Source organism: Dasypus novemcinctus, chromosome 18 (genome assembly GCF_030445035.2).
Source record: "Dasypus novemcinctus isolate mDasNov1 chromosome 18, mDasNov1.1.hap2, whole genome shotgun sequence".
In the NCBI taxonomy this organism is placed as follows: domain Eukaryota; kingdom Metazoa; phylum Chordata; class Mammalia; order Cingulata; family Dasypodidae; genus Dasypus; species Dasypus novemcinctus.
Window position 1 is genome coordinate 36,888,900 of NC_080690.1, and position 27,880 is coordinate 36,916,779.

Below are 27,880 nucleotides of genomic sequence, written 5' to 3' on the forward strand. Positions count from 1 at the left end.
CAGATAAACTGGGACAGTTGGGCACTCTAAATTTACCCCAGCCCTACTTCCTTGGTTTTGTAGTCCAGTGAATCACCAGGGCTATTTCGTCCCAAATTTCTTAAAGTCACAATCAGGAACTTTGCTAAAGGCACTCGTGAGCTAAATAGGCTCAATACTGAAATCCAATCTCCGTAGCTTCACACAATCACCGAAGCTTTTCATTCTTACTCACCTGTCCATTCTCATCCCTCAGTCTTAATATTTATGACCTTATTTTTCCTGGACATGGGGACATCCATGACTGAGAACATTTTCAGAATTTAATAACCAGTGAAAGGGGTGGTTTCAGATTTTAATAGCCAGTGAAAGAAGGTGGGAAAAACTTTCTAGCAAGATGTCAGTATAGACTTAGTCCTTTATCTGCCCCACTTCTTGACTCCCAATAAGGCAATCAGTGAAATATAAAAGTAGATCAAAGCCTAGGTATTAAGTAAAGATGTTCAACATGCTAGAAACTGCAAGGAATTGGGTGGGATACAATGTATGTGTATGGGGGGGAGAGTAGAGTAAAGAAGGCAAGAAGGCTAGCACATGACTGCCCACTCAGAGAGAATGGCAAATACATCAAGGAGATCCTAAGAGAAGCACTTGCCTTCTAACTCAAAATGAAAAGAAGACAAGGGAGGCCTGGGGATTCAGAGGGCCGGCCACTAGGTTCTGCAGGACAGCACTGTATACACACCACCTGTAGTACTCAAGTGGCAAGCTGTCACTCTGAGCAGAAAACCAGGAACTGGAACGCACAGCTCCACCTGAGGTGGGCCTAAAAGCTACCAAGGCTTGCCCCTACTGCCATACTGGCACACTCCCATTCACCAAATCTCCCATCTGGCTGTGAAAAGAGACATTTTATTCCTTTCTCCTTCAACTGAAGGACACAGCCAGTGTTTCATACTAATTTTTCACAGAGCCAACCTCAACATCTACTTGACTATAAAGCCAGTACGTGTCCTAGAAGGATAAACAGACAAGGAGAGATCAGCAGATCTACATAAAAATACTTCAGTTCAAAGGAAATGAATCATTTTCAACTTTGAGAAATAATTGAAATTGTCTCTGAGAAAGTTTTGTTCAAACTGAGAGGGGAAATTTTTTAGAAAATTTCCAATTTTTCAAGAAGATGCCTGATTTAAGGAAGCAACGCCATCTGTAAAAATGGGGCAAGGAGACTTAAAGATGGAGCAGTATGAGATAAAGAAAGAGTGCTTGGTGTTGAATTTTTGAAAATATTACTGTGTCATTGAAAATTATGATAGATGAAATGTATAGTTGAATGCATCCTGCAGAAAATCAAATTACTATACTGGGTGATTGAACTCAAGAAATTCTCCTAGAATTCAGAGGACAAATAAAAATAGTGAGAGAAATAAAAAATAGTAAGATATGAGGGACAGATGCTAGAGGCCAAATTACATGAAACAGGCATCCCAGAAAAAGAAAGCAGAATAAAAAGAGAAGAAGGAATAATCAAAGAAGTAATAGAAGAATTCTATTAGAAGAATAGAAGAACTGAGTCTACACTACAAAATGGTTATCCAAGTAAATATACACATTCTGGTCCAATTTAAATTTCAAAAAATAAATGTAAAACATGACAAATGTCCAAAGAGAAAACAAAAGTTACACAATGGAACTAAAATGAAGATGGCCACAGACAATCTCTCTAACATCAAATATCAGAGATCATGAGAATTCTATCTATGGAGTTTTAAGGGGAAATGTGTTCAAGTTGACAATAACATGTGAAGCTGTAGAAAGTCTCTCTGATAATGCAACAGGCTCAGGGAATATGCCACCAACCTTTCCCCTGCCATTAGCCTTCATGATAAAATTATTAGAATCCAGTGAACCCAGAGTTAAACCATGGGCTTTAATTAATAACACAATAATAAAAATGATCTATCATCAATTGTAACAAATGTTCCATACCAACGCAAGGTGCTGGTGGTGGGGTAGTATACAGGAATCCTGTATTTTATGCATAACTCTTCTGTAAACCCACAATTACTCTAATAAAATTTTTTAAAATTATGAAAATCTATACTTTAGCTGATGAAGGGAGCAATCAAAATCATTAAAATCACAAAAGAAAAAAAGACTACCAATCAGCATAAAACAGTTAAATAATTTCAAATATGGTAGATTTAATGAAAGAAAAGATGCTTCACCTAAAAATAACATGCTAAAAATCTAAATAAAAAATCCACATTAGTGTGTTAGAAATATACCTGGGAAGTGGGCACAAAGGTTGGATAAATTTAAATGTTAAGGAAAACACTAACACCTCAACAGAAAATGGGCAAAAGATGATCAACCAATGAATAAAAATAGAAAAAAGCTAATGGTCAGAAACATGGAAAATATTCAAGCTCATCAATAAAGAAAGAAAAGCAATTTAAAACAAGAACATGCTATTTTCACCAATCAAATTAGCAAAAATATTTTAAAATTGTAATGCCCAGTATTATATAGAATGAGGTGAAGTAGGATGGCGGAAATAAAAATTGATAACCATGCTTCATACACTGCAGGTGGGAATGTAAACTGAAAACAACCTTTCTGAATGACAGTCTGACTATATAATATATACTAAAAGTTTTATAATAATCACTCTCTCTGATCCAGGCATTCCACTTAGAGTAATTTTTCCTAGAGATCCAGTCAGAAATGCAGATGAAGATATATGTACAAAGATGTTCACTGTAGCAATAACTATGCTGGAAATAACTAACCTGGAAATGAGTTAAATATCCAAAAATAGGGGACTTGTTTTTAAACCAGTTTTTTTTTTTAACTAATTTTCTTTTTTTTTTGCCATTTTTTAATTCATTTTGTAAAAATATTACATTCAAAAAATATGAGGTCCCATTCAACCCCACCACCCCCACCCCTAAACCAGTTTTTAAAAATCACATTTTCAAAGAATGTACAATAATAAGGAAAAATGCTCAGGATATAAAATATTGAAAAAACAAGAAACAAAGCATTATATCCAATATATTAATTTTCTAAAAAATAAAATTAAAAAGTATATTCCCAAGTATAGAAAGAAACACTAGAAGCAGGGTATCTTTGACAGCACACAGCCACTAGTGAAGGCAGGAAGAGCTTTAGTTAGTTTTATAAATCCTCCCCCAAATGCAATTTTCCATGAGAGTGAAAAGTCTTTTATAAAAACAAGTACAGAGGTAAAGATGGCTTCAAGGTACACAGCTTCTCCTTCCCACTCTTTTCAAAATTAACTTTTATGGAATGCTTAGTTTTTTGTTTGGTTGTGAAGAGAACTAGATTCTTGAGGTTAATAATTCATTTTTTGCTTCCTAAATATGCAGAAAGAACTTTATCCTACTTTGGCAAGGGCTGCCTTCCTCCTCTACTTTTCCAGGTTTCAATTCTAAAAAAGTCTTCTCAAGATACCAAAGGGCAAAAGGGTAGGGGAAATAATGAGAAGGGACAGAGGTTAGGCTGACACAAAGTTGTAAGAAGCAGTTTTCTTCTTTCTTCTATAAGCAAGAGCCATCACTTCTGCCCACTGCTCCAGTGAATTGTGGGTACCAGAACTTCCCAAATAAAATTAATGAATAAAATAGAAGAACTAATTGAACCTCCAATTTCTTTTCCTTCACATATCTCTGACCTCCATCTTTATTCCTTTTTCTCTTACATCCAAATTTCCATGGGTGATTAAGGAAGATGGCTATAGTTTCTAGCTAATACCAGGAGAAAAAAGAAAGATATTCTCTCCTACATGTGGTAAGTTCTTATTATACACCAGGCTCTAGGCACTGTCTGTAGTACAAAAGTACATATAATACAGAACCGCCTCTTGAAAAATTTATCTCTAGTAAGTGAGATATTTCTATACCAATATCAATAGGACAGGGGAAAAAGAGCCATGGCATCCATGCTGATGGGCTGGTGTCCTTGCCATTCTGGGTATTATATATTAATATCATCCCTGAATAGGTGAGTTACACATATGCTTAGATGAGGAGGAAAACATGACAATGTGGAGGAACCTGTGTGAACAAGGTAAAGAAAAAGGTTTGTACCAAGGCCAACTTTAGGATAAACTAGAAAGCCATTATAGTGAATGGGCTAAGGCCTGTGATTTATATATTTAAATAAAATTTAAGATGTTTCTGGGTCTAGAAGAACCACCTGCCACAGGAAGACAAAGTGCAATCAATTTTTAGTCATGTGGTATATAATGTGGCCCTGAAATCTGCTGTAGGGAATGACCAAATCAGAAAAGTCAAACTCATTCCTGATCTGTCAACAAGGACCGATGAAACAAAATGGCCTTGTCCATGGTTATTCTTCTATGATCATTACAGACGTGGCAAAGAATACATATAGGATATGGAAACTAATTAAAAGCCTGAAAATTTCTTTTCCCACAGCTCGTGTTTTTAGGAGTTATGTTATATAAATAGAATGCAAAAGAGAGCACATGAAGATTGCTAGCCAATGGGGAAAATCCCACCAAGCCAACGCAGATGCAGAATTACCCCAATACAGTGTGACTATGATTGAATGAAACATGAAAGAACAGAAAGATCTCACAATTCACAGTAGCATCTATCCTCAGATTAAAAGACTCCAACACATGACTTTTACCTTTGGAGGTGTTCTTATAAAAACTTTGGAACAGAATGTGCAGATAGCCTGACACTGTGTAAATTTTGAAAATTCTATAATGCCACATGGTTATTTTGAATAGCTATAAGGAAGTAAAGCACAGGTCACTGCGTAAAGGAATAAGCTGCTATGGAAGATTCTAAAAGTTATCTCCAAAGATGCCCAAATATTATGAGAATGGTCATCTGTTTGTGGACAGACTTCAATACCTTTTCCAGCAAGGTCTTTCAAGAATAAAATAAAATTTTTTTTTTTCCTCTATAGCCCATAAATACCACCATGAAATGGAAGAAAAGCCAATCCTTGGTTCATATACTCACTCATTGGTTCAATAATTATGAAGTCTCTACCATGTTCAAAGTACTATGCGAAGTGCTGTACAGGATAAAAAGTTTAAAATAGCCCTTTCCTTTAGCAATCTAAATTAAACTATATAGACATAAGCATTTTTTAAAGAAAATTTCCAAGAAAGAGAAAAACATGGGATCCAAGTAAAAACTGAATTAGCAAAGGAGTGCAATGAGAAGAAATACTAGTATGTAACTGTTTTAGGGTAACATATCCCATGTATTTCAAGTAAAGTTCAAACATAAATGAGACAGAAAGCAGCAGAAATGAGCAAAAACCCAGAATATTATAAGAAAGAGAAAGATATGGTATAAATCCTCTCAAGTTATTATCCAAGAACTCACTCAGGTTCTTCTCCTCAGAACATAATTTATAAACTAAGGCTCTCTCCCTAATTTTACTGACTCCCCAAAAAGTCAGATATCAAACCAAAAAAGCACAAGTTTGAAAATGACAGCTTTGGGGGGCATATTTTAGAGTGAAAGTTTCAGGAGAGATGCATGCTGAATCCTGCAAAAACTGAGTAACAAGAAGCAAATACTGCAGTTGCTGAGAAGGTAAGAATGCTGTAAGTTCATATTGGACAAGCAGTTGAAACTGTACTGTCATGTTTCCACTTTTCAAAGTGAAAATAAACATGACAGGTGCTCATTTGGCTGTTCAAGAACTTTCCACTTAAATGGCAATTCCTCAAGCTTACCGACTGCAGCCTGAAGTTATAATTTATTACTGTTTCTGTATTATTCTCTTGCCTCGGCAGAAAGCAGAACATAGCACCTACATCTCAAGACCCATGAGAGGTAATAAAGTATAATTATTTTGAATTTATGATTAAGCCATAAATTATATGTACATTTTACTTTAGTTGGTCAGTCAAAGGTTGAGGGAGGAAGGGAGTGGGGTCAGAGGAAGAAATAACAAAAGCCTATTGCTTTAAATAAAATGTCTGAACCAGGGCAGGCTTGAGGGCTACCTGGAGGATTTACAAAGATACCACAGTCTCCAAGTTAAGTCCCAGGGGAGCTTTAGCCAAAAGCCTTTAAAATCCTAGAAGCTCTGTTCTTCCTGCTCATAGGGCCACAGACTGCAACTGAAGTGCCCACGCTGACTTCAACAATGGAAGCACGATGTATTTTCAGGTTATCCCACATCAAAAGTTTACAGTGCTCTGGGTGTTGCTGTGTCTCAGCCATCACTATTTCAAGAAAAGCAAACCTGATCTGTGAAAAACAACTGTCCAGGCTCTGTAAGTGAACGGAGCCTCAACCAGGGTAAGACTGCGGTTACCACAGAGCTCTGACTCCACAAAGCCATATGTGAACTCTTCTCACCATGAAGAATGGTGAGATTTCCCTGTCTTGCAGTTCCTTTATGTGGCTATGGAAATATATATGAAGCAGTTAGGTGCAAAGTTGGCAAAACTCAGGGCATGAAGCAGGATAAGAACACAGCATTCCACATTCTTCCTTCACACACTCACCTCAATGAGTCGCCCAGTAGTCCATGGCCCATGTCCCAATCTTCAAAAGAATTCCCCACATTTGACTCCTGGTTTGCAAAGCATTTTCCCATACATTTTCCTATTTGCAAGTCACACTAAATTTGGGAAGCAAGTATCATTAAGCACCCATTTTACAGGGAGGCAGAGATTATGAGAGGTCCTGTTTATGCTTAGCCAATAGTGAGTCTGGAACTTGGTCACCTAACAGTAGATCCCATGGCCTTTTCATGATTCTACCCTAACCCACTGGTGAGGCAAAGCAAAATCCAAGGAGAAATAATGTGTTTCCATTTCCATTGGGTTTTTCTTTCCTTTTTTTTTTTTCTTTTTGCAGGGGAATTTTTACATGGCAAGTGAAGTTTTTGAAATAGTTGATTGTTACAGTAGCAACAAATAGATATTTCAGAATTAGGAGTTGGAAGTAAGGAAACAAAAGTCAAGAGAACAGACAGAATAGAGCCATAAATAGTGGTGCATATACATATATATATATTATATATATAATATATATATAAAGGGAAAAAAAGGTTTGCTCCAAATGTTTACCTACCCCTCACCTACATCCTGAAACATCCCACCTCCACACCCAGCTCCTGGTTAATGAGCGTAATTTGGTTGATGTCCCCTGAACTGTAATCTGTTCCACAAAACACAAACCCCCAGTTTGTCTCCAAGCCACTTTTAAGTCCCTAACTCCCTGGTTACATTCAGTCTATGGAAAACATCTGTGGCAAAGTAAATCATCCTACTCTGAGAAAGACCAGAGTGTATTTTTTTTCTCTGAGTGTGTTTTGAAGTCCTGGGTTGGAAAATTAGTGAAAATTGTAAATCTGTTTGCAAATCTGGTCATGTCTAACTCTGAGATTAGGGCAAAGATTCCAATTTAAAAGTAAAACCGTGACAACCCCAGTTAAGTGTGTCCTCCGGCACTGCCAGCAGGGCCTTCCCTCACTTCTACGGGTAGTGGATTTATTACAGGCACCCGCCACGTTCCCCATCAGACACCCCTGGAGTATTTTACTTGAGACAGCAGGGTTCAGTCTGCACTTCCTCTGCAGACCAATATATTATTATAAATTGAGCTAAACTGTTTCCTTTTCATAAGTGCTATGAAGTTCAGATTTCAGATATCAGCACAGGGCTGAGGTCCCTCCATGGGGCTCCTTGTGCTTTTTGATTGAAAAAGGAACGAAAAAAAAAGCAGTGTTAGACTATGGTTGCTTTTATTTTTGTTTTGTTTTAAGAGGAGATGGACGAAGGTTCATTATAGAAATCAAATATGACATTTTAATAATAAAATATCTTCTAAATGCAGACTTTGGGTACATTGTGCTGTGCTTGACACAGTTTAGTAGGATACCAGCTATTTCTTCCATGTCTGAAAGCAAGAGTTGAGAAATCAGGAGTAGATCTGATGTCTTAGATATCAGCTCCTATAAAATAATAACCCACATTTCTTCTGTTTATCAACAAGAGCTTAAAAAAAAAAAACCAACCAATGTATATTCATTACATCATAGAAGTCAAAAGGATAGTGTAATTACTTAATATTTAACATTTTCATTATTAATCCATTTCTAAGGCAAGAAAAACAAAACTTTAAAAAGAATTGGGGAAAAAAGCAAACAAAGGGACCTCTTTCTCTTCTTTTCTTTTCTTCCCATCCTGGGTTCAGTGGCTGAGTGGGGAAAAGGGAGCATCCACATGATAGGGAGTTGGGGAGGAGGGGAGAGGGCACCCCACAGGGCAGCATGGGGTGTTACGAGTAGAGTAAGATGACAAGTTCCAATTTATGCTTCTTACTAGCTATGTAACCACAACTAAGTAACTTCATCAATCCCTTCTTTTGCAATATAGCTAATATCTGCTTCTGAGGATTGTTGAGAAGATTAAAGGAATACTTGACTTGTGATTAGTACCCAATAAATGTTGTTATTCATATTACCACTTCTATTACAGACACATATAGGGATAGAAAAAAAATTAGAAAGGAATATACTAAATCAGGCAAAAACCTAACTTTTATATTCTTTGTTCATTTTATATTTTCAGAGTTTCCTATCTCTACATTGTACATGTATTGCTTTTTTATTATAAAATAACAGAAAAGATGTTATTAAATAAATTGAAGAAAGAAAAAAATGATTAAAAAATAAATAAATGGAAGATAGTTGAACTTTTAAATGAGTACTTACTACTTTCATATCTAAAAAATAATAATAAAGCTATTAAAAATGGTACCATTCTGGCTCTCATTTCTCCTAAAGATGCAATTACTAATAGAAATTTCTAAACAAAGTATCCAAAGAAAAGTGGTTTGTTGGTTGAAATTAATACCCATTTAGACTCTAGCCAAATGTCTGCATTTAGGTGGTAAATAAAGAATGCATGCTATCAATCTGTTTTACCCAAAAATGCACTCAAAAAGGTGACATTTCAGAGCAGAAACTTAATTTCCAAGGTAGGTAGGGGAGGTACAGGGGTAAGAGATGACCTCAGTTCTAAAAACACTCCTATAGCAAGTCTAAATGGTCCCATTTCCAGTAGGAAAAGTACTGCATATGAAGCCTGTAACCCATTCCAGTCCCTGTTCTGCCTCATACTAACTGAGGGACCTTAGGAAAATTAGTTTCAAAAAGAACAATCCCTGGGAGTAGACTTGATCCAATGGATAGGGCGTCCGTCTACCACATGGGAGGTCTGCAGTTCAAAGGAAAGTCACCCAGCGGGAAAGAAATTTCAGCCTGCCCAGGAATGGCGCTGCACACACGGAGAGCTGACACAGCAAGATGACGCAACAGAGAGAAACACAGATTCCCAGGTGCAGCTGATAAGGATAGAAGGGGTCAGAGAAGAACACACAGCGAATGGGCAGAGAGAGCAGACAACTGGGGGACAGGGGTAGAAATAAATAAAAAATAAAAAATCTTAAAAAAAAAAAAAGGAACAATTCCTTTGCAATCTCCTCCACAAGGTGCACAAATTGGTATGGCGATTCAATGAGATTGCTTTTGTAAAACCAATTTGTGAACTGCAAAGTGTCATGCAAATGGAAGGCAAGAGATTAAGGTGTCGTTTAGATCAGTATTCTGCAAGTACAGGACCAAACTCAGGTGAAGAGCTTAAGAGTTTTGTATAAGGACCAGCATAAAATAGCACGAGTCAAACTGTAAGAAAGTAATTCCCTACATTACGATCTTCCAATTCTCCTGCTGACATTAAGGAGAAAGTGTCAAGAGTGGTACCATGATGCAATTAACACCTCTCCAACAGTTGCTGATCTTCCTTATTTTTAAAGAAAGAGAGAACAAGACTTAGACTCAGCACCTCCAGAAAACAAAAGGAGCAGGCACTTAATAAATATTGGTTTAGTTTCTCTCTATTTATATTTATAAAACCCTAATCATATCAAGTAATACTGGTTTTCCATTTAAGATAGTAACATAAGCTCTTTAAAATAAATTTCAGTGAAAGAAAAAAGGGGCTCTATTCAGAAAGAAATATTATGTAAATAATAGTACAATAGGTAGCACATGGATAGCACAACAATTGTAAAGCTGATGGGTTAATTACTAAATTTGGAAAATATTTAAATGAGATAATGGCCTACAGAGCTGTTCCTCACTCTAAATTCCTAGAAGGCAAAACCAAGTTTTATTTGCCTCCGTATCTCCCCTAGAACCTGTGTTACTCCATATCTGGAATACAGTGAACCTCTACAACAACTGGTTAACTGGAAATTAATTTTTATCACAGATTCTGAGCTAGAGACCTAGTACTTCCCCGCTCCAAAACCAACTGATAAATAGATCCCCCAGGCAGGTTAAAGTGAGATAAACCCTGAATAATCAGGAGCCAGCGTCAAGATAAGAATAAACCCTGAGAATCTCATGAGTTTAAAAAAAAAAAAAAAGTTCTATCTGCACAATGCATCAGGAAACTAGTAGGAAATCCAAAAAACAAAACAAAAAAATTAGAGCAAAGAAGCAAAAATGAAGTCTTCCAAACTCCACAGCTTTGTTAGCCTAATTGCAGCTAAAATACTGCTTTTTAAAGAACCAAATGACAAGTGGTCAGCTGTTTCTGAGGAGAATCTAAATTCAGACTAGGAAAAACTCTCTCACTATTAGGAACTTGTACCAATGGGGAAATATTTAAAGAACTCCACAATAATAAGTTTATTTAAATTAGTATTCAGTAGCTCTGATGAAGAATCCTGAAAACTGTTGAGTACATTTGCAGAACTTCATAAATATTTAGAATTTCCTTCTAAAAATAAGAAGCAACTTCTAAAAGTTAGAAGTATCTCAAAAAATCTTACAAAGAAGTTTCATATTACTATCAAATGCTTGAAAAGATTATTTCAAAGGACATATTGAAAATATATACCCAATAATCCAAACTTGGAAACTAGAACATCAATATAATTTTCATACTCCCAAGATTACCAAGCATAAAATAGCAGTCTCCTTGGTGAAGGGGTATTGCCAAACCAGGTGTCTCTATGTCCCATGAGATCTTAAAACCAACATGCCAAGTATCAGGATCTCTGCCTTCGAGATGAGGATCATCATCATCTTCCTCTTCAGGACCTGTTAAAAGAGAAAAAAGTGATCACAATGGAAATGTTTTAACTAAACTTTTGGGTAATACAATGGTTATTTTAGAAATAACTCAAGTTTTCATAAAATATGGACATTAAGTGAAATATATCCTCCTTTTATGTCTTTTTTTTAAAAAAAAAACACCATTCAGAATCTTTTTATCATGGAGTTTATTTTATTTGCATCAAAGAAACTCAAATAAAATGAAGACATTCACATTGATACTGAGGAAGGTAAAAGAAAATTATTTTGCTGAATTTTAAGCAAATAAATTAAAGACTCTGGTTAAATGGGTAATTTTTAAGAATACATTCTTTATCAAAATTGACCCAAGAAGAGGCAGAAAAGCTAAACAAGTCCTAGAGGGAATAGAAGAACTAGTCAAAGAATTATCTCCCAGAAAAACACAGGCCCCAGAGAGTTTCAATGGGAAATTCTACCAAAAAATTAAGGAGTAGGCCATTTCAATACACTTTAAATAGTTTAAGAACCTAGAAAATTAAGTTTCTAAAGTTCTTTTCATGAAAGTAGAATAATAGGTATCAAAAGCCAAAAAGAAAACACACACATACACAGGCCAATCTCACATATGAAAATCAATGTGAAATTCCTCAATATAATATAGGGAAACAATGCAAATCCAGCAACATATTGAAAGAATATTCTATGACCAAGTTGAACTTATTCTATGAATGCAAGGATAGTTAAATATGTAAATGTCTGTTCTTAAAATTCATATTAATGAAACAAAAATCATGAGTCACCAGAGATACCTAAAAGTATTTGATAAAATACAATATCCTTTCATGACAAAAACCTCAATAAAACAGAAATAGGTAGCTAGGTTCTTTAACATGATAAAATACAACTCTATCTCAACCCAAAAGCCACTGTCATATTTTAATAGGGAAACATGACAAACTTTCCCAAAGTTAACAATTAGAAAAGGATGTCCCATATCACCACGATGATGCATCCTTATTCTGAAAGAATGGCCAATGCAATGGTGCCCTCTGGAGTTGGGTAAGAGCAGCCCTAATTAGACAAAATGAGAGGTACATATATTTTTAAGTGAGAAAAAATATTTTTTGTCAGATGATATGATTATTTATCAGCAAATCAACCAGGAAAAATATATCCCAAGAAATAGCCAAATTTTAGAAGTGCTAGCTAAAAAAATTAAATCACAAAAATTAATAACTTCCAAATATATAAACAAAAATCCCATATATAAAAATAAAATATCTAGTAGTATTCTTATATGCATATTGTCCATGTGAAGAAAGTTTTTAAATGTTATTGAAGGACACAAGATAAGATTTAAACCGATGTAAAGGCATACTACACTCTTAAGAAACAAGACATATATCATGACAATATCAGTTCTCCTTAAATTGATCTACAAATTTGGCTTCCAATAAAAATAACAACAGGATTGTTTTTGAGATGAGTGGGGTGGGTAACTAGACAAACTGATTCTATAATTCACATGGAAATATAAACAAGCAAGAATAGCCAGGGGATGTTTCTCTTAATATATAAAGAGTCTGAACACATTAAGATAAAGATTAATAACCAAATAGAAAAATGGGCAAAAGTTATGAAGACAGAACACATAAAAGGAAATGAAACTAGTTTTTATAAACATACAAAAAGCTGTTCAACCTTATTTGTATACAAGAAGTGCAAATTAGTCACAATGAGATATCTTATTATCACTTATCAGATCAGAAAAAGATTGAAAACTTTTATAAAATTCAGTGTTAATAAGGATGTAGCAAAATGGCACACTTATACTCTCTATAAAGGACAATCTGGCAATACCTGTCAAAATTATAAAGGCATAAACCACTTGACTTTTAAAGGAATTCCACAATTCCTCTTATAGGAAAGTATACTAAAATTCCTACTTGCACAGTTGCAAAATGACTGTTGAACAAGCATATTTGTTATAGCACTCTTCATGAGAGCAAAAAGACCAGAAACAATCTATTGCCCTACACTAAATCCTGCAGGGATGGCCATATATAAAAACTTTCAAAAGCATATAACATGGGAAGCAGACTTGGCCCAATGGATAGGCGTCTGCCTACCACATGGGAGGTCTGCGGTTCAAACCCCGGGCCTCCTTGACCCATGTGGAGCTGGCCCATGTGCAGTGCTGATGTGCGCAACCCCGTGTAGGGGAGCCCCGTGTGCAAGGAGTGTGCCCCGTAAGGAGAGCCGCCCAGTGCAAAACAAAGTGCAGCCTGCCCAAGAATGGCGCCGCACACACGGATTGCTGACACAACAAGATGACACAACAAAAAGAAACACAGATTCCTGGTGCCGCTGATAAGGACAGAAGCGATCACAGAAGAACACACAGCGAATGGACACAGAAAGCAGACAACTGGGGCAGGGGGTAGGAAGAGGAGAGAAATAAATTTTAAAAATTTAAAAAATTAAAATGCATCAATAAACCTTGAAAGACAAGCAGAGAATGCAATTTCAATCAGTGTTTCCTGATGTCTCCCATGAATCCAGCACCTTGGAAACATTAAAATAATGTTTTGTTGGGGGATTTTCTCCCCTTGGGATGATGCTCGGTGGAGTGTGATAAAATTTTTATGGCTTAAGTGTAGCTCCTAAATTCACTTGCTCAATGAAATTAACTTATAATTACCTAGAGCAACTGTAACTAATTATACTTACCCCGCATTATTTTGGGAACAAGCAAAGCTAGCAGGCTCCTACTTGTCTTTCAGCCTCAGTAACACTGAAAGGATTTAAGTGCTTAAGTGTGTTTGGTGCATTCCCACCCACCACTAACTAAACTGTTGAAGAAGTAAAATGCAAAAGAATGGTAAATTTAAAGGTCAAGTTTAAAGTGTTCCAACACTTCAAAATTAACCAATTTGATTTTTTGGTGTTACCTAGACTTTTAAGAAAAATTTAATTCAGTTTAATAAAGGACAAAATACCATCAAATATTTTGTTTACATTTTTAAAGCTCTATGCAATCATTGTTACATAAGAAACAAACAAACAAAAAAAGCCTGAGCTTGAAGGTAGAGATTACAGTCCCAATCAAATAAAATACATCACAATAAGTTTGGGCCATATTTAGCATACATAATTAATACTGTATGTCAATAAAGTATGTGATATCTAAGTATATATTCTTCATCCCCACACATTAAAAAATAACCCTATTTGCTATTCCAACAGCTAAGGTTTCTAAGACAACCACCCTTGCAATTATTTACAGTCTCCCCTTGACTAACACCTACAGTATCTTCCTATCCATGTCAAAGATCATGAGGCAGGAGAAATCCAAATGTTGCAGATGGTCAGCTGGTATATGGAGCCTAAGGATGCCATTTTTGTCCAGTGCTAATCTATGACATTCCATTTCGTGGGACTGAGAATCTGTTTTAAAAATGGAGGGAGACAGAAAGTGAAAGAGGAAGGCATAAGGAAGGGATGACATAATCTAGGAGAGAAATGGCATGGTGTTTGTATAAGAAGACAATCAATCCTGGGTGCCACATGAATAATAGGGATTTGTAAGACCAGAGACAGGCTGGAGAGGTGGGTAGACGGTCCGTCATTAACCACAGTAAAAAATGTAGCCTTCTATAGAGGACAATGATGGAGTCACTGATGACTCTTTCATAGGTCAGATCTGTATTTCCGAATGATCCCTCTGGAAGGAACAAGCTTGTACGTGCAGCTTTGCACAATATTTCTAGATAGGTTCCCACAGTAAAGGCAAATGGGTACTACATAACCCGAGAACATTTGGGAAACACTACAGAAAGATTACATCCTCAGGAAAGAAAGGTCAGCCAACAACAAGCCTCTCTGCCAGAGTGCCACAATTTAGAAATGCTTTCCTTGACTGATTCTGTGGAACAAGGATTCAAGTCTGCTGCTGGCACAGGGCACACCCTTTTCAGACACTGAAGAATGAACGGTCTGAAGAAATGGAGAGTTTTGAAAAGTTTGAAGGGGGAGGGGGGAACTAATCAGTCCTATATGAGAATCTGTAGCAAGTAGCTGCTCTCAGATGCCTTGAAACAAGTAATTCAAGACAAACATAGTTCCTTGACGAAAATAAACTGAAATTAATTATAAGTTTCCTGAGATTTCAAGAGAAATATTGAAAGCTCTTCACAGAAAAACCTAAAGCCCTTCAACACAATGTCTGGCCCTGTCAGCTTTCAGATTAAGATGCAAAGAAGGTTTTTTAAAAAGACGTCAATATTCACATAAAAAGGAGAACCTCATTACATCCTGTTTCATGGACTTGGGGGAAAAAATGGAAATTGGGAAAAGGAGAGAAAAATTACTTTGTGGTCTTGGCTAAAGCTTCAAAACCATTATATTAACTGAAGTAAAAGATGAAATGAGGAAAGGAAGCAAAGATACTTCTCAAACAATACTGTTCTCCAAAGCAGAGCTTCGAACAATAGAGGCTGCACTGGGAAGCGGATGTGGATCGAGTGATAGGGCTTCCACCTACCATATGGGAGGACTCGGGTTCTATCGTAAGCCAAGTGCCTCTGTGGCAGGCCACGTGCCTGCGAAAGCGCCCTTGTGGTGAGTCAAGTGCCCCACAAGTGCCTACATGGTGAGCCAAGTGCCCACGTGGCAACCCGAGCGCCCACATGAGTGCCTGCTCAGCGAGCCAGTGCCCGTGTGGCAAGCCAGTGCCAAGGCAAGTGAGTCACATGGCAAGATGATGACACAACAAAAGAGAGACAAAGGGGAGAGTCAAGGTGAGGTCAGCAGAAACCAGGAAATGAAGTTGACGCAGCTGACAGGGAACCTCTCTCCACATCAGAGGTTCCCAGGATGGAATCCCAGTGACTCCTAGAGGAGAAAAAATGATAAGAGAAGACAGAAAGAGAAACAGATACAGAAGATCACACAGCGAATAGACATAGCCAGCAAAAACAGCAGGGGGCGGGGCAGGGGAATAAATAAGTAAATCTTAAAAATAAATAATAGAGGCTGCACTTCCTTGGGCAACCTCTGGAAAGTACAGAGGGTCATGGAAACATACAGGAAGACTTCATGTTGCAAATGAAGACCAGGACAGAACCAAACTAGGTTAAACAAAAGAGGACAAGTATTTGTTCACCTAGCTTCAGGCAAAGCTTTGTCTAAGGTTCAAAGAATATGTCCAAGACCAAGTTTGCCACCTTCCCAATGCTCATGAAAAAGAAAAGTGTGGCCACAAAAACTGGGGCAGTCCTTTGGGACCCTCTTTTGAGGCAAGCAAACACAGCATAAGGTGAACCAAGAGATGAAGGGCAGAAATTAGAAACACAACCCAAATCAGTTGAAACAACTGCTTCCCTTTTTAAAAATTCAGACTGTATAGACCAGGCATCTGTTATTTGCAATCAAAAGAATCCTAATATTGAAGGGACAGTAGTTACATAGATTAAAGTATTACTGAACAGTAACCACAATGCAGTTCAAGGGCACAAGAACAACTATTTATTGATTTCAGGCAATAAATACTTAATTGATTTTCCATTATATGCAGTTACAAAGAGAGATCAAGACATAAATCATGCCCTCAAGGAGCTTACAATTCTAATTCAAATCTATGCAAAACTAATCTATGGCCTAATCAAGACAGTGGTTATTGCTGCCGGGGAGGAGGGAGTAGAGACTGGAAGGGAGACTTTCTAGGATGCTAGTGAGGTTTCATTGCTTGATCTGGGTATAGATTACACCCATGTATTGACTTCATGACAATTCATCAAGCTGTATGTTTATGATGTAATATTTCAATAGTTTTTAAAAAATCAAAAGACCAGTTGGAAAAGACAAAGCTTAGGAAATCTCCCAGAGAGTGGATCAAAAAGTACAAAAAGATTAAAAATAGGTGAGTAAATAAGAAAACTTGAAGAACAGTGAAAGTTTCAACAACCAAATGATAGGGATACCAGAGAGAAGAGAAAATTGGAGAGGAGGAAATAATTAATAAAGTAATCAAGAAAATTTCCAAAAATTGAAGGACATGAGCTTCCAAATTGAAAGAGTCCACCAAAATAGTCACATACAAAGGACAAAGAAAAACATCAGGGAGTGGGTGTAGTTCAGTGGTTGAGCACCTGCTTCCTATGTACAAGGTCCCAGGTTCAATCCCCAGTACCTCCTTAAAAAACAAAACAAACAAAAAAACCCAGAATTCTCCATGTAAATATGGGAAGATAAAAGACAGGGGTACAATGATTTCAAAATTTAGAAGAAAAATTCTTTCCTATCAGGATTTCTATATCTAAAATAACAACACATGTCAACATAGAACAAAGACAATAGAAGACATTCAAGGTCTCAAAATTTACCTCCTAATAATCCTTTCTCAAGAAGCCATTGGAGGATATGCTCCACCAAAATGAAGAAGCAAATCAGAAAGAAGAAAGACAAGACATATAGTAATCTCAAGATGCAAAAAGGAGAGAAGTGAAGGGAATCCACTGGATTATGATGAAAAGAAATCACAAAATGGGACAACTATCCCATCAGGCAAGAGGGCAACCAGTCCAGACTGGACCAGATCAGTACACTCTGGGAAATATTTCTCCAAGAAATTGAAACTGACAGAGTACTTGGTGATTCTGAAAGTCTTAACAGAAAGTTAGACAATTGGCAGAGCGCATGGGGTTCAATTAATGATAACTACATAGAAAACCACATAAACAAACAAGCAAACAAAAAGATCACCATTAACACAGGAAAAAACTTTAAAATTACAAGGAAAAGGAAAACTAATCATAACTTATTTCAAGGCTCTGAAGAACATTTTCATCGTCATGATAACTAAAAAGGCTGAACACTGACATAACCAAACTTTCAGTGCATCTATAATGGGAAGATGGGGGAATAAGAAGAGGGTACATGTGTAGGCAGAGGGGGAGAAAAGAGAACTAAATAAATGCTCACCTTCCTTAACAAGAAGCCAATAATAATGCCCAAAATAGTATAAGTCTGTTATTTACTACCAAATGAAAAACTAAAACTTAGAAAGGAGTGGAAACGATTGCCCCTGGGGAAATGAAAATAGGGAGAAAGGTGTTTTTAACAAATCTTACATAAATATTTAACTTTTTAAAATATATGAATGTACACTTTTAATAAAAATTAAAATAATTCACATTCATTGAATACCTACTATGTGCTAACCACTGTTGTTATCACTTTACTCGTATTTAATTCTCACACTCCTGGAGGGTACTGTTCACATAACCATTTTACAGATAAGAAAACTGTGTCAGAGAGAATTTAAGTAACTTGTCACAGCTAATTAATTCAATAGGAATGATGTCATTCAATAGTAGAGAATTCAAGTGTCCAATTAATTTTAGAGACAGTAAAGTCTGTTCCACTCCAATTTGTCCTCTTATCCCCTGCTTGTCACATTAATACATCATTTAACATTTAGCCATTCTTGTTGACCTAGCTCACTCTTGACAAACGGGAGATGTCATGCAGCTTTTCCTTCCTCACAGCCACTAAACCACTGCCACTCTTGTTTCAGCGAAAAAAGATATGGGACTGTATATTATACATTTCTCACCACCTCTGCCTCTTGAATCTGGGTCCATCATGTCCAGTTTGGATTATTGTGGTAGCCCCTTTCAGGTCTCCAGCTTCCCATGTTGTCCCACTTCCTCTACTTGATCAAACCTGCACTGGCTTGCCATCTCACTCAAAGTAAAAGCCTACAGTCACCTACAATGCCCCTACCCCCAGCCCCCACCCCCGACCACACAGCCTCTGACTTCACTTCTGTTACTTTTCTTCGTCCCTCACTCTGCTGCAGCCACACTTGCTTCTGAAGCATCCCAATCATGTGCCATCTCTGGGCCTCTGCACTCAACGATCCCTCTACCTAGACTCCCTTCAAAGTTCTGAGTGGCTCACATTCTCTTTCAAGTCTTGGCTCAAATGCTACTTCCCAAATGAGGGCTTCCCTGACTTCTCTATGTGAAACTATAAGCCTGGCCCTCACCCTTGTTATACAATCTACTTATTTATTTGGTTTATTTTCTGTCCATAAGGGCAAGGATTTTTGCCTGTTTTGTTGCTGTTGTAAATCTAGCATCTAGAAGAGTGCCTTACAAGTAGCAGGTGCTTAATTACCATTTAAGTGAATAAAAAATTGCATGAGAGCAAAAATAAAGGAAACTGCTTATAAGATGAAACAAGTTTTACTAAGGAGTAAAGTGACTGCAAAGATAATTCTAAGACAAGGCATGATACAATGAAACAAATACAGGTCAAACGAGCTTTGAGACAGACAGGAATGGAGGGAGGCTAAGAAAAACATAAAATAGGCAAACGGACTTTGGCCCAGTGGTTAGGGCGTCCGTCTACCATATGGGAGGTCCGCGGTTCAAACCCTGGGCCTCCTTGACCCGTGTGGAGCTGGCCATGCGCAGTGCTGATGCGCGCAAGGAGTGCCTTGCCACGCAAGGGTGTCCCCCGCGTGGGGGAGCCCCACGCGCAAGGAGTGCGCCCGTGAGGAAAGCCGCCCAGCGTGAAAAGAAAGAGCAGCCTGCCCAGGAATGGCGCCGCCCACACTTCCCGTGCCGCTGACGACAACAGAAGCGGACAAAGAAACAAGACGCAGCAAAATAGACACCAAGAACAGACAACCAGGGGAGGGGGGGGAATTAAATAAATAAATAAATCTTTAAAAAAAAAGAAAAGAAAAACATAAAATAGAGCATTTTTTAAAATGATGAATGCTGCAAAACTCCAAGCTGCAATTACAACATAGCTTTTTATACTCTCAAAGATGAGTTAAAAAATATGGAGCCCCTTATTTCAAAATAGAAATTTAAGAATGAAGGGAACAAACTTCCATCCTTAAAATCTATTCACCTTTTCCCCACAGATGTGAATGGGAATCCTAGAGTTCCAAGAAAATTACTCACAGGAAATAAGGACTGCCCTTTCTTCCTTTTGCGAGGCTCCTTGACCCTTCATGAAAGACCTAGAAAATAATGTTCCAGAACATGCACCACTTGGCACTAGTTTAAAATCTTAAGAATTGTTATTTTTTCTACAAAGACAATATTCCAGAAAACATTCTCTTTGAAACAAACATAAATGGTAACAGTTATTGCTTAAATGATTTTTCTGAAGGTGTTCCAATCAAAGAACAAGGTATTAGACCATATTAAATGATAATTTCTTAATGCATTCCATGACAAAATTCTTTTTTTTTAATGGCTAGGAGTAACAAGCAATTGCTCTCAAAGCTAGAAGAGGAAAATCAAATACTCTCCCTATTTACATATGGTTCCCCAAAGCCATTTCTGATTAAAAACTACCATTTCAGTCTTCCTACTGAAAATATCTATTAACTTGAACTACGTGTGAAAGCCAATGAATTTAGTATATAATTACATGTATCCTATACAAATTACTTCCCAGTGACCTCCACCCATGGAAATAAACCTAAGAGGATGATTGGCTCATTGTAAATCTACATGAAAATTTCACTGGGAGAAGGTATTGAGAGCAAAATCCTGAAAGATAAGCTTCAATTTAATTTCATTTCAGCAGGCAGTAATCACTTCTGTATCTGAATTCCCCATACATTTTATGTGAACCTCTCTTGTGGCATGTAACACTTTCCAACTCAAATCCCTGCTTTTGTCACTAAGTAACTGTGTGACCTTGGGCAAGTCAATTCCCATCTCTCCATCTCCTTGTTCTCATCTGTAAAAAGTGAAGCTTGAACTTCCTAATTTCAAAAGTCCCTTCCAGATTTAACATTTCACCATTACATAATTACAGTGACAGAAGCACACTTTATGTCACCTATTCTCTAAAGGAAAGGAGTGCATTTTATCACCTTTAGAGCCCCCATTCACCTAGAATAGCTAACTGAATTACCCTTAGCACTTGCTCAACAAGCATGTTCAAGGACACAGAAAACAGTGCAGTTGTATGAAATTTCCACTTTCTTTGCCCCTCCTTAAGTCCTTCCCCAACCCTAATCATAATTTTGACCTGAATGGCTCTCTTCACATTCACCCATACCAGAACTCTTGCAGGATTGTAAGGAGGTCAGAGGAACTAAACATACCACTTGTCACTTGGAAGAAGTGGACCCACCATAAAGTTCCAAGGCACATGCTTTGCGAAACATCTCACCCAAAATCATACACATAGCAGAGACCAAGAGAAAGGTTCTGTTTCAAAGAATAAGCTAACCTAATGTATTCCAATCATCCAAGAGGAATGTGTGCAGATGTTGTGGAAGGAGAGTAGGGGGAGGGGGCATGGTTCCAGAACCTTCAAGGAAGAGCAAGTAGACCCTTCCCAGAAGGTAGACACTCTAAAAACCCAAATCCCAGAGGTAGCCATACTGCTGGGATAAGAAACACCTGCTCGCAATACAATCTAGGTGTTAAGACTCGGAAGCTAGAATTCCTGGTTTAAATTCTAGTTCCAAGAATTATTAGCTAATCTGTGGAAAGTAATCATCCTTCTGTGCCTCAGTTTCCTCATCTGTAAAATGAAGATAAAAATAGTACCTTGTTCACAGGGTTGTAGTAGTGATTAAATTAGTTAATCCATGTACAATGCTTACAACCATTCCTGGCACATAGTAAGTGCTCAATAAATGAGAACTCCCAGTATTGCTACTGTTAATAGAAAGAATCCTGGGAACGTCTGGGGAAAGAGAAAAAAGGAATAGGCCTGCTCTTACAAATTCAAAATTCTGTAGTTTCCCTTCTCTTGGTGATAATTGAGAGCACAAACATTTAAGGGATTCTATCAGCTATTTATATTTGTCTATTTTATCAGTCCTAACTACTCCTGAACATAGAAACTATTCAATAAAAATTTAAATTCCTTTCTGAATGATATTCTAGCTTTCAAAAACTACATGATCACCCACGCTCCAGGAGTACAATAAGACTATTAAACTGTAAGGTAGAGAGTAAGTGGGAGCACAAAGACACCTTTATAGCAGTCTGTGCTATCACATACCACTCCTTCAGTTTCAGAGAGTTGCCTCCCAAAGAAAGAAATTAACAAACCTCATTGTTCGTTCACATCAGAGTTCTTAGATGTGATAGTTCTTAAATCCTTGGCAAGGCCTTATTAAAGATCAGAGGATTTCAGTTCTTTCCATTAGGACAACATCAAATCCCTTCGAGTGATTTTCTTAGGTCAGCATCATTATTTGAGATGCTGGGGAAACTTGCAAGATTTCCAACCACTTAGGATATTTCAGCTGCCACTAAAACAAAACTAAGCTAGGTAGTTCCTTATTAGGTGCTGTAGACATAAGGTAAAGTTAGAAAAGACAGAAGTTTCCTAAGGATATTTCTGAGGCTAGGAAATGGTACAGAATTTAAAAAGAACCATGAGGGGTTTTTAAAATCCCTTTTCTAAAACAGTTATGTTAGTAAACAAACAAAAAGAAGTAACAAAACAACAACAAAATACAACTAAACTAGAATTGTCAGGAAACAATGACCTCCCAAAAGTTCTAGTTCATTTTTTGATGGGATATCTAGAACTCTGGTTTTCCACACAACTTTTAATCAACAGGTAGAAGAACTAAACAGGTAAAAGAGCTAATTCTAAGGATTGTGTTCCTTTGTCAAATAGTCAGGCAAAGAAAGCCAGCAAGTCATGCCTACTCCATAAGTTCAGCCAACTACCTTTATCATAGTCCTGTTTTGAAAAAAGGAAGCAGATGTGGCTCATGGAATTGGGCTCCTGTCTACCATATAGGAGGTCCAGGGTTTGATACCCAGGGCCTTCTAGTGAAGGCAAGCTGGCCCATGTGGTGAGCTGGCCCACGCAGAGTGCTGCTCCATGCAGGAGTACTGGCCTAAGTGGAGAGCTGACAGAGCAAGATGATGCAACAAAAAGAGACACAGAGGAAAGGCAATGAGAGATGCAGCAGGCTGGGGAGCTGAGGTGGTGCAAAAGAATGATCGCCTCTCTCCGACTCCAGAAGGTCCCAGGATCGGTTCCTGGAGCTCCTAATGAGAATACAAGCAGACACAGAAGAACACACAGCAAATGGACACAGAGAGCAGAGAATGGAGAGGGGGGGAGAAATGAAAAAATAGATAGATCTTTTAAAAAAGAAAAAGAGGGAAACGGACTTTGGCCCAGTGGTTAGGGCATCCGTCTACCATATGGGAGGTCCGCGGTTCAAACCCCGGGCCTCCTTGACTCGTGTGGAGCTGGCCATACGCAGTGCTGATGCGCGCAAGGAGTGCCGTGCCACGCAAGGGTGTCCCCCGCGTGGGGGAGCCCCACACGCAAAGAGTGCGCCCGTGAGGAAAGCCGCCCAGCGTGAAAAGAAAGAGCAGCCTGCCCAGGAATGGTGCCGCCCACACTTCCCGTGCCGCTGACGACAACAGAAGCGGACAAAGAAACAAGACGCAGCAAATAGACACCAAGAACAGACAACCAGGGGAGGGGGGGAAATTAAATAAATAAATAAATCTTTAAAAAAAAAATAAAAAGAAAAAAAAATTAAAAAGAAAAAAGAAAAAGAAAAACAATAGGAACCCTAAACACACAGAAACTGAAAACTAAAAGAAGGAAAATGTGGGTAGGCTAGTACCCTAGTAGTCTTTGCTGCGTGTTCTTGTTTTTGTCTGATTCTGTTGTTGTCAGTGGCATGGGAATCTGTGTTTCTTTTTGTTGCGTCATCTTGCTGCGTCAACTCTCCGTGTTTGCGGTGCCATTCCTGGGCAGGCTGCACTTTCTTTCGCGCTGGGTGGATCTCCTTACGGGGCGCACTCCTTGCGCGTGGGGCTCCCCTACACGGGGACACCCCTGCGTGGTACAGCACTCCTTGCACACATCAGCACTGCGCATGGGCCAGCTCCACATGGGTCAAGGAGGCCCGGGGTTTGAACCGCCGACTTCCCATGTGGTAGACGGACACCCTAACCACTGGGCCAAGTCCGCTTCCCTACCCTGGTAGTCTTAAACCACCAAACTGGATGAGGGGGCAGGGCTAGAGAGTTTTCAGAAAATAGAGGACTGTCTGCTCATGAAACCCACCTCAAATGCTTCTGGCAAGGAAGAACAGTAGTAAAAATGGTATGAAGCCAAGAACAAGTCCATATTTGACAAATCACTTCCATAAAGACAGTGAGATCAACCGTAATAAAATATTTTGGCAAGAATGGAACTGTGCACCTGTAGAAACCTGAAAGATTTGAAAGATTTTGTTTTCCTGGTCCTTTATCAACAAGTTCATTATAGCAACTCTACAATCCACTCTGGGCTTAGAGAAGGGCAGTTGGCTGTATGAAATCAAAATGCTGTTCTTCTGGGCATGGGAAAGACAAAATAACAGTAGGGCTTACATGTGAAAATATTTTATGTCTGAATATAGTATAACAATGAGCCACATAGCATACCTAGATGAAGAAGAGGCATATTCTGCAGATATATGGGTGTTTCAAGCCTAAAAAGGACACACAACACACATACACTCACCACCCCCCCCTCCCATACACAGCATGAATATTTCCAGAGCCTAAACAACTCCATCATGTTACATTCAGGGCTACGTCTTCCCACAGCAGACTGTACCTTCACAGCTATAACTGTATACTGCAACCGCTGACCTGTCCACCAGATTTTCATCATGATGCCAGCTCACGGCCATTTTCCCCATTCCAAAATAAGGCTCCTCTTTCAGGTATGGCATTTTCTGGGGATCCATGAAATTCAACAAAGTTACATTGTATGCTGCTCTGTTTTTAATGTCCATTTCTTCTTGTCCATCAAAGGCTGACCCCATACCAACCCTGGGGAAATCTGCAGCCATACACACTGGTGCAACATCCCCACTAGATTTGTCTTTGGAAGCGAGTTCTTCCAGTGCCTGGATGGTCTCTACCTGCATGTAGTCATTTAGCTTGAGGAACAGTTGGCAAGCAGCAGCTATTTCAGCTTCAGTGTATTTTATGTTAGAGCCTTTCACTGGCCAGGGTACCGTAAAAAGTCTGGTGTTCAGGTACTTGTAGGTGCAGCCTGGATTACCAATGAGGATGCGAGATACCGGGGTGAGCAAATCTTTGCCTTGGATCCTAACCAGGTCCCGAAATAGGCAGCCATGTTTGTGCAATGTGAGAAAGGCTTCTTGAACCTCTTTATGGAGCTCCTCAGGTACACTGCCGGCTTCTCGGAGAATTAGCTTAGGATATTTCAGCTGCCACTAAAACAAAACCAAAGCAAAAAATTTACGGATAGTCATAATTTGATTATTTCCAAAGGTGTCCTTTTTTGTAAGCATGAGAAAATAAAACAGGTAACATTTCTAAAGAGAATTTATCTCTCCCTAAACTAAAATAGAAGAATACCTAAAACAGATGTCATCAAATTTTCCAGTCAAGATTTTCAAGTCCAAGTTCAAACTATTAACAATAATTAATATAAACCAAAGAAAATCATAATTTGGGCTTTGTTTTGCCAAACTCCCTCTGCCATGACTTCCCCCCACCCTCAATCTGTCTACTAGCCTTTGATCCTCTAGAAAATATGATTTTATTAACTTACTGTCTACCACTTATTTAGTAAATGTTACTAGGTGCCAGGTGCTCTTCTAAATGACTTATTTGCATTAACTCATTTAATTCTCATAACTTTATGAAGTTGTACTAAAATTATCTCCAGATTATACATGAAAAAACTGAGGTATAAACACATAGCTGATAAATAGTGGGGTTGGAATTGGAAACCCCCAGCTTCCAAGGTCTGGTTCCAGAAGCTGAGTTTTTAACCATTAGATTGCCCTGCCTCTCACTAAATGACAATCGGTTTCTGCTTCAAGACTTGCACTGAAAGGGAATTCATTTCTCTTTGGAAGTTAGATACTAACTAAGTTCCATGAACACAAGAGCCATGACAGTTTTATTCACTACTATAATATTAGTACCAAGAATACACTCAGTAAATGTTGAATGAATGAATGGATGGATGGAAGAGGTATTCCATTGTAATTCTAGAAAGTTGTAATAATTTTATTGGTGTCACTGGAGGAAAGTACTATAAACAACCTCTTCTCCTAATGTGAAAATACATGGATTTATTGATGCAGTTTATGACTACATTAGCTTTCCAGCCATCACTTTTGGCTTTTAGGTTTTGACATATGAATTGGTATCAAGCCAGAGTCCTGTGGTTTTGTATAATGCAACTGATTTTTTTTTTTTTTAGCCTACATGCAGGGTTTTACATTTTACCCATATAAAGTTTAGTCTTATTTGTTTCCTCCCACCATTTTAGGCTAAATCTTGACAAAAGGAGACAGACTCTACCAAAATATTAACCTGTCCTCGTGGCTTTGCACTGCCCCCTATATTAATATAACTCCCTTTCGTATCTTCATTCAATATTATTGTTTATGTGATAAACAGAGTAAGACCATTGTGTCTTCCACATATTAGTTATCATTTAAAATATTTTTATTAAGCATCTATCAAATATGATGCAGAGATAAGCTTCCTGCCCTCACAGAACTTTCTACCAAATCAAGTAAATAAGTTAGGAAAAGTAATACCAAATTGTGTTAAGTACTAGGACAGAGACAAACCAGAAAGAAATTTGTCACTATAGAGTAAAAAGGACTCTCTAAGGACAAGGCATTTAAGCTGAGATCTTTAGGAAAAGAAGGCACAGACCATGTAACAAGCTAGGGAAAGAAATTCCCAGGAAGAGGGACCAAAAAAATGCAAAGGTACTAAGGAAACAGAACAATCACTTCTAGGGACAAAAAAAAAAAGGACATTTTTATTAGCACACAAAAGCCAAGAGCAGAGTAACATGCCATGAGGATGAAGAGGAAGCAGAGGCCAGATCACAGGGAGCCTTGGAGGTCACAGCAAGGAATCAGGATTTGATTCTAAGTCGTTGGAGGGTTTCAAGGGGAGAGGAATGATTTGACTTACATTTTATAAATATCATTCTAATTACAATATAGGGCATTGGAAACATAGATCTAAAAGAGGGATATGTAAAGTGGAAAATCCTATTAGGTGCAATTACAACTGTCTAGGAAAAAAGTAATGATAGTCTGGATTAGCACAAAAACAAGTAAAATACGTATTTTGTAGTCCAAGCCAAAGGGTGTGCTCATGGATTAGATGTGAGGAGTGAGGAAAGGAGTTAAGCACGGATTTCCAGATTTTTGGATTAAATAACTGCATAAGTAATTTAGTCTTTTTTGAAATAAAGAAAGTGGACAATACAGGTATGGTAGGGAAAAAACATGGAAAAATTCTATTTTGGAGCTGCAGCCATTAAGATACCTCTGAAATCTCCAGGTGAAAACAGTAAGTGGGCAACTGGATATGCACATCTGAAATCAGAGGAGAAAACGGGGCCAGGAAAATAAATGTGGGAGTTGTCAACACATAGATGCTTCTTAAAGACCTGGAAATGAATGAGAATACCTAGAAGTCCACCAGAATAGGACCCAAAGCCATTTTCTGAGTAACAGGAAAGCTCAGCGAAAGAAACCAGGTAGATCACCAGTATGTTAATGAAGGAACTAAAAAAAAAAAAAGAGCATTTCAAGGAGGACGGAGTGGTCAACTATGCCAACTGCCACTAAGAGGTCAAGTAAGATGAAGACCGAGATTATTCACTAGATTTGGCAGCATGGAAATCACTGAAGATAATGAGAAGAGCAATTTCAGCCAAGTGGTAGAGATGGAAGTCAGATTAGATAGGCTGA

At 38.0% G+C, this 27,880-nt stretch overlaps 1 protein-coding gene across 1 annotated transcript in view; it reads right to left on the minus strand.

Moving 5' to 3' along the window:
* FTO (FTO alpha-ketoglutarate dependent dioxygenase) overlaps positions 1–27,880 on the minus strand; it is a 405,189-nt gene that overhangs the window by 246,137 nt on the left and 131,172 nt on the right. The window contains exons 3-4 of the mRNA XM_058280010.2: positions 24,733–25,360; positions 10,981–11,124 (exon numbers count right to left, since the gene is read on the minus strand). Coding sequence (XP_058135993.1) covers positions 10,981–11,124; positions 24,733–25,360 — 772 coding nt within the window. The remainder of the gene's footprint in view (positions 1–10,980; positions 11,125–24,732; positions 25,361–27,880) is intronic.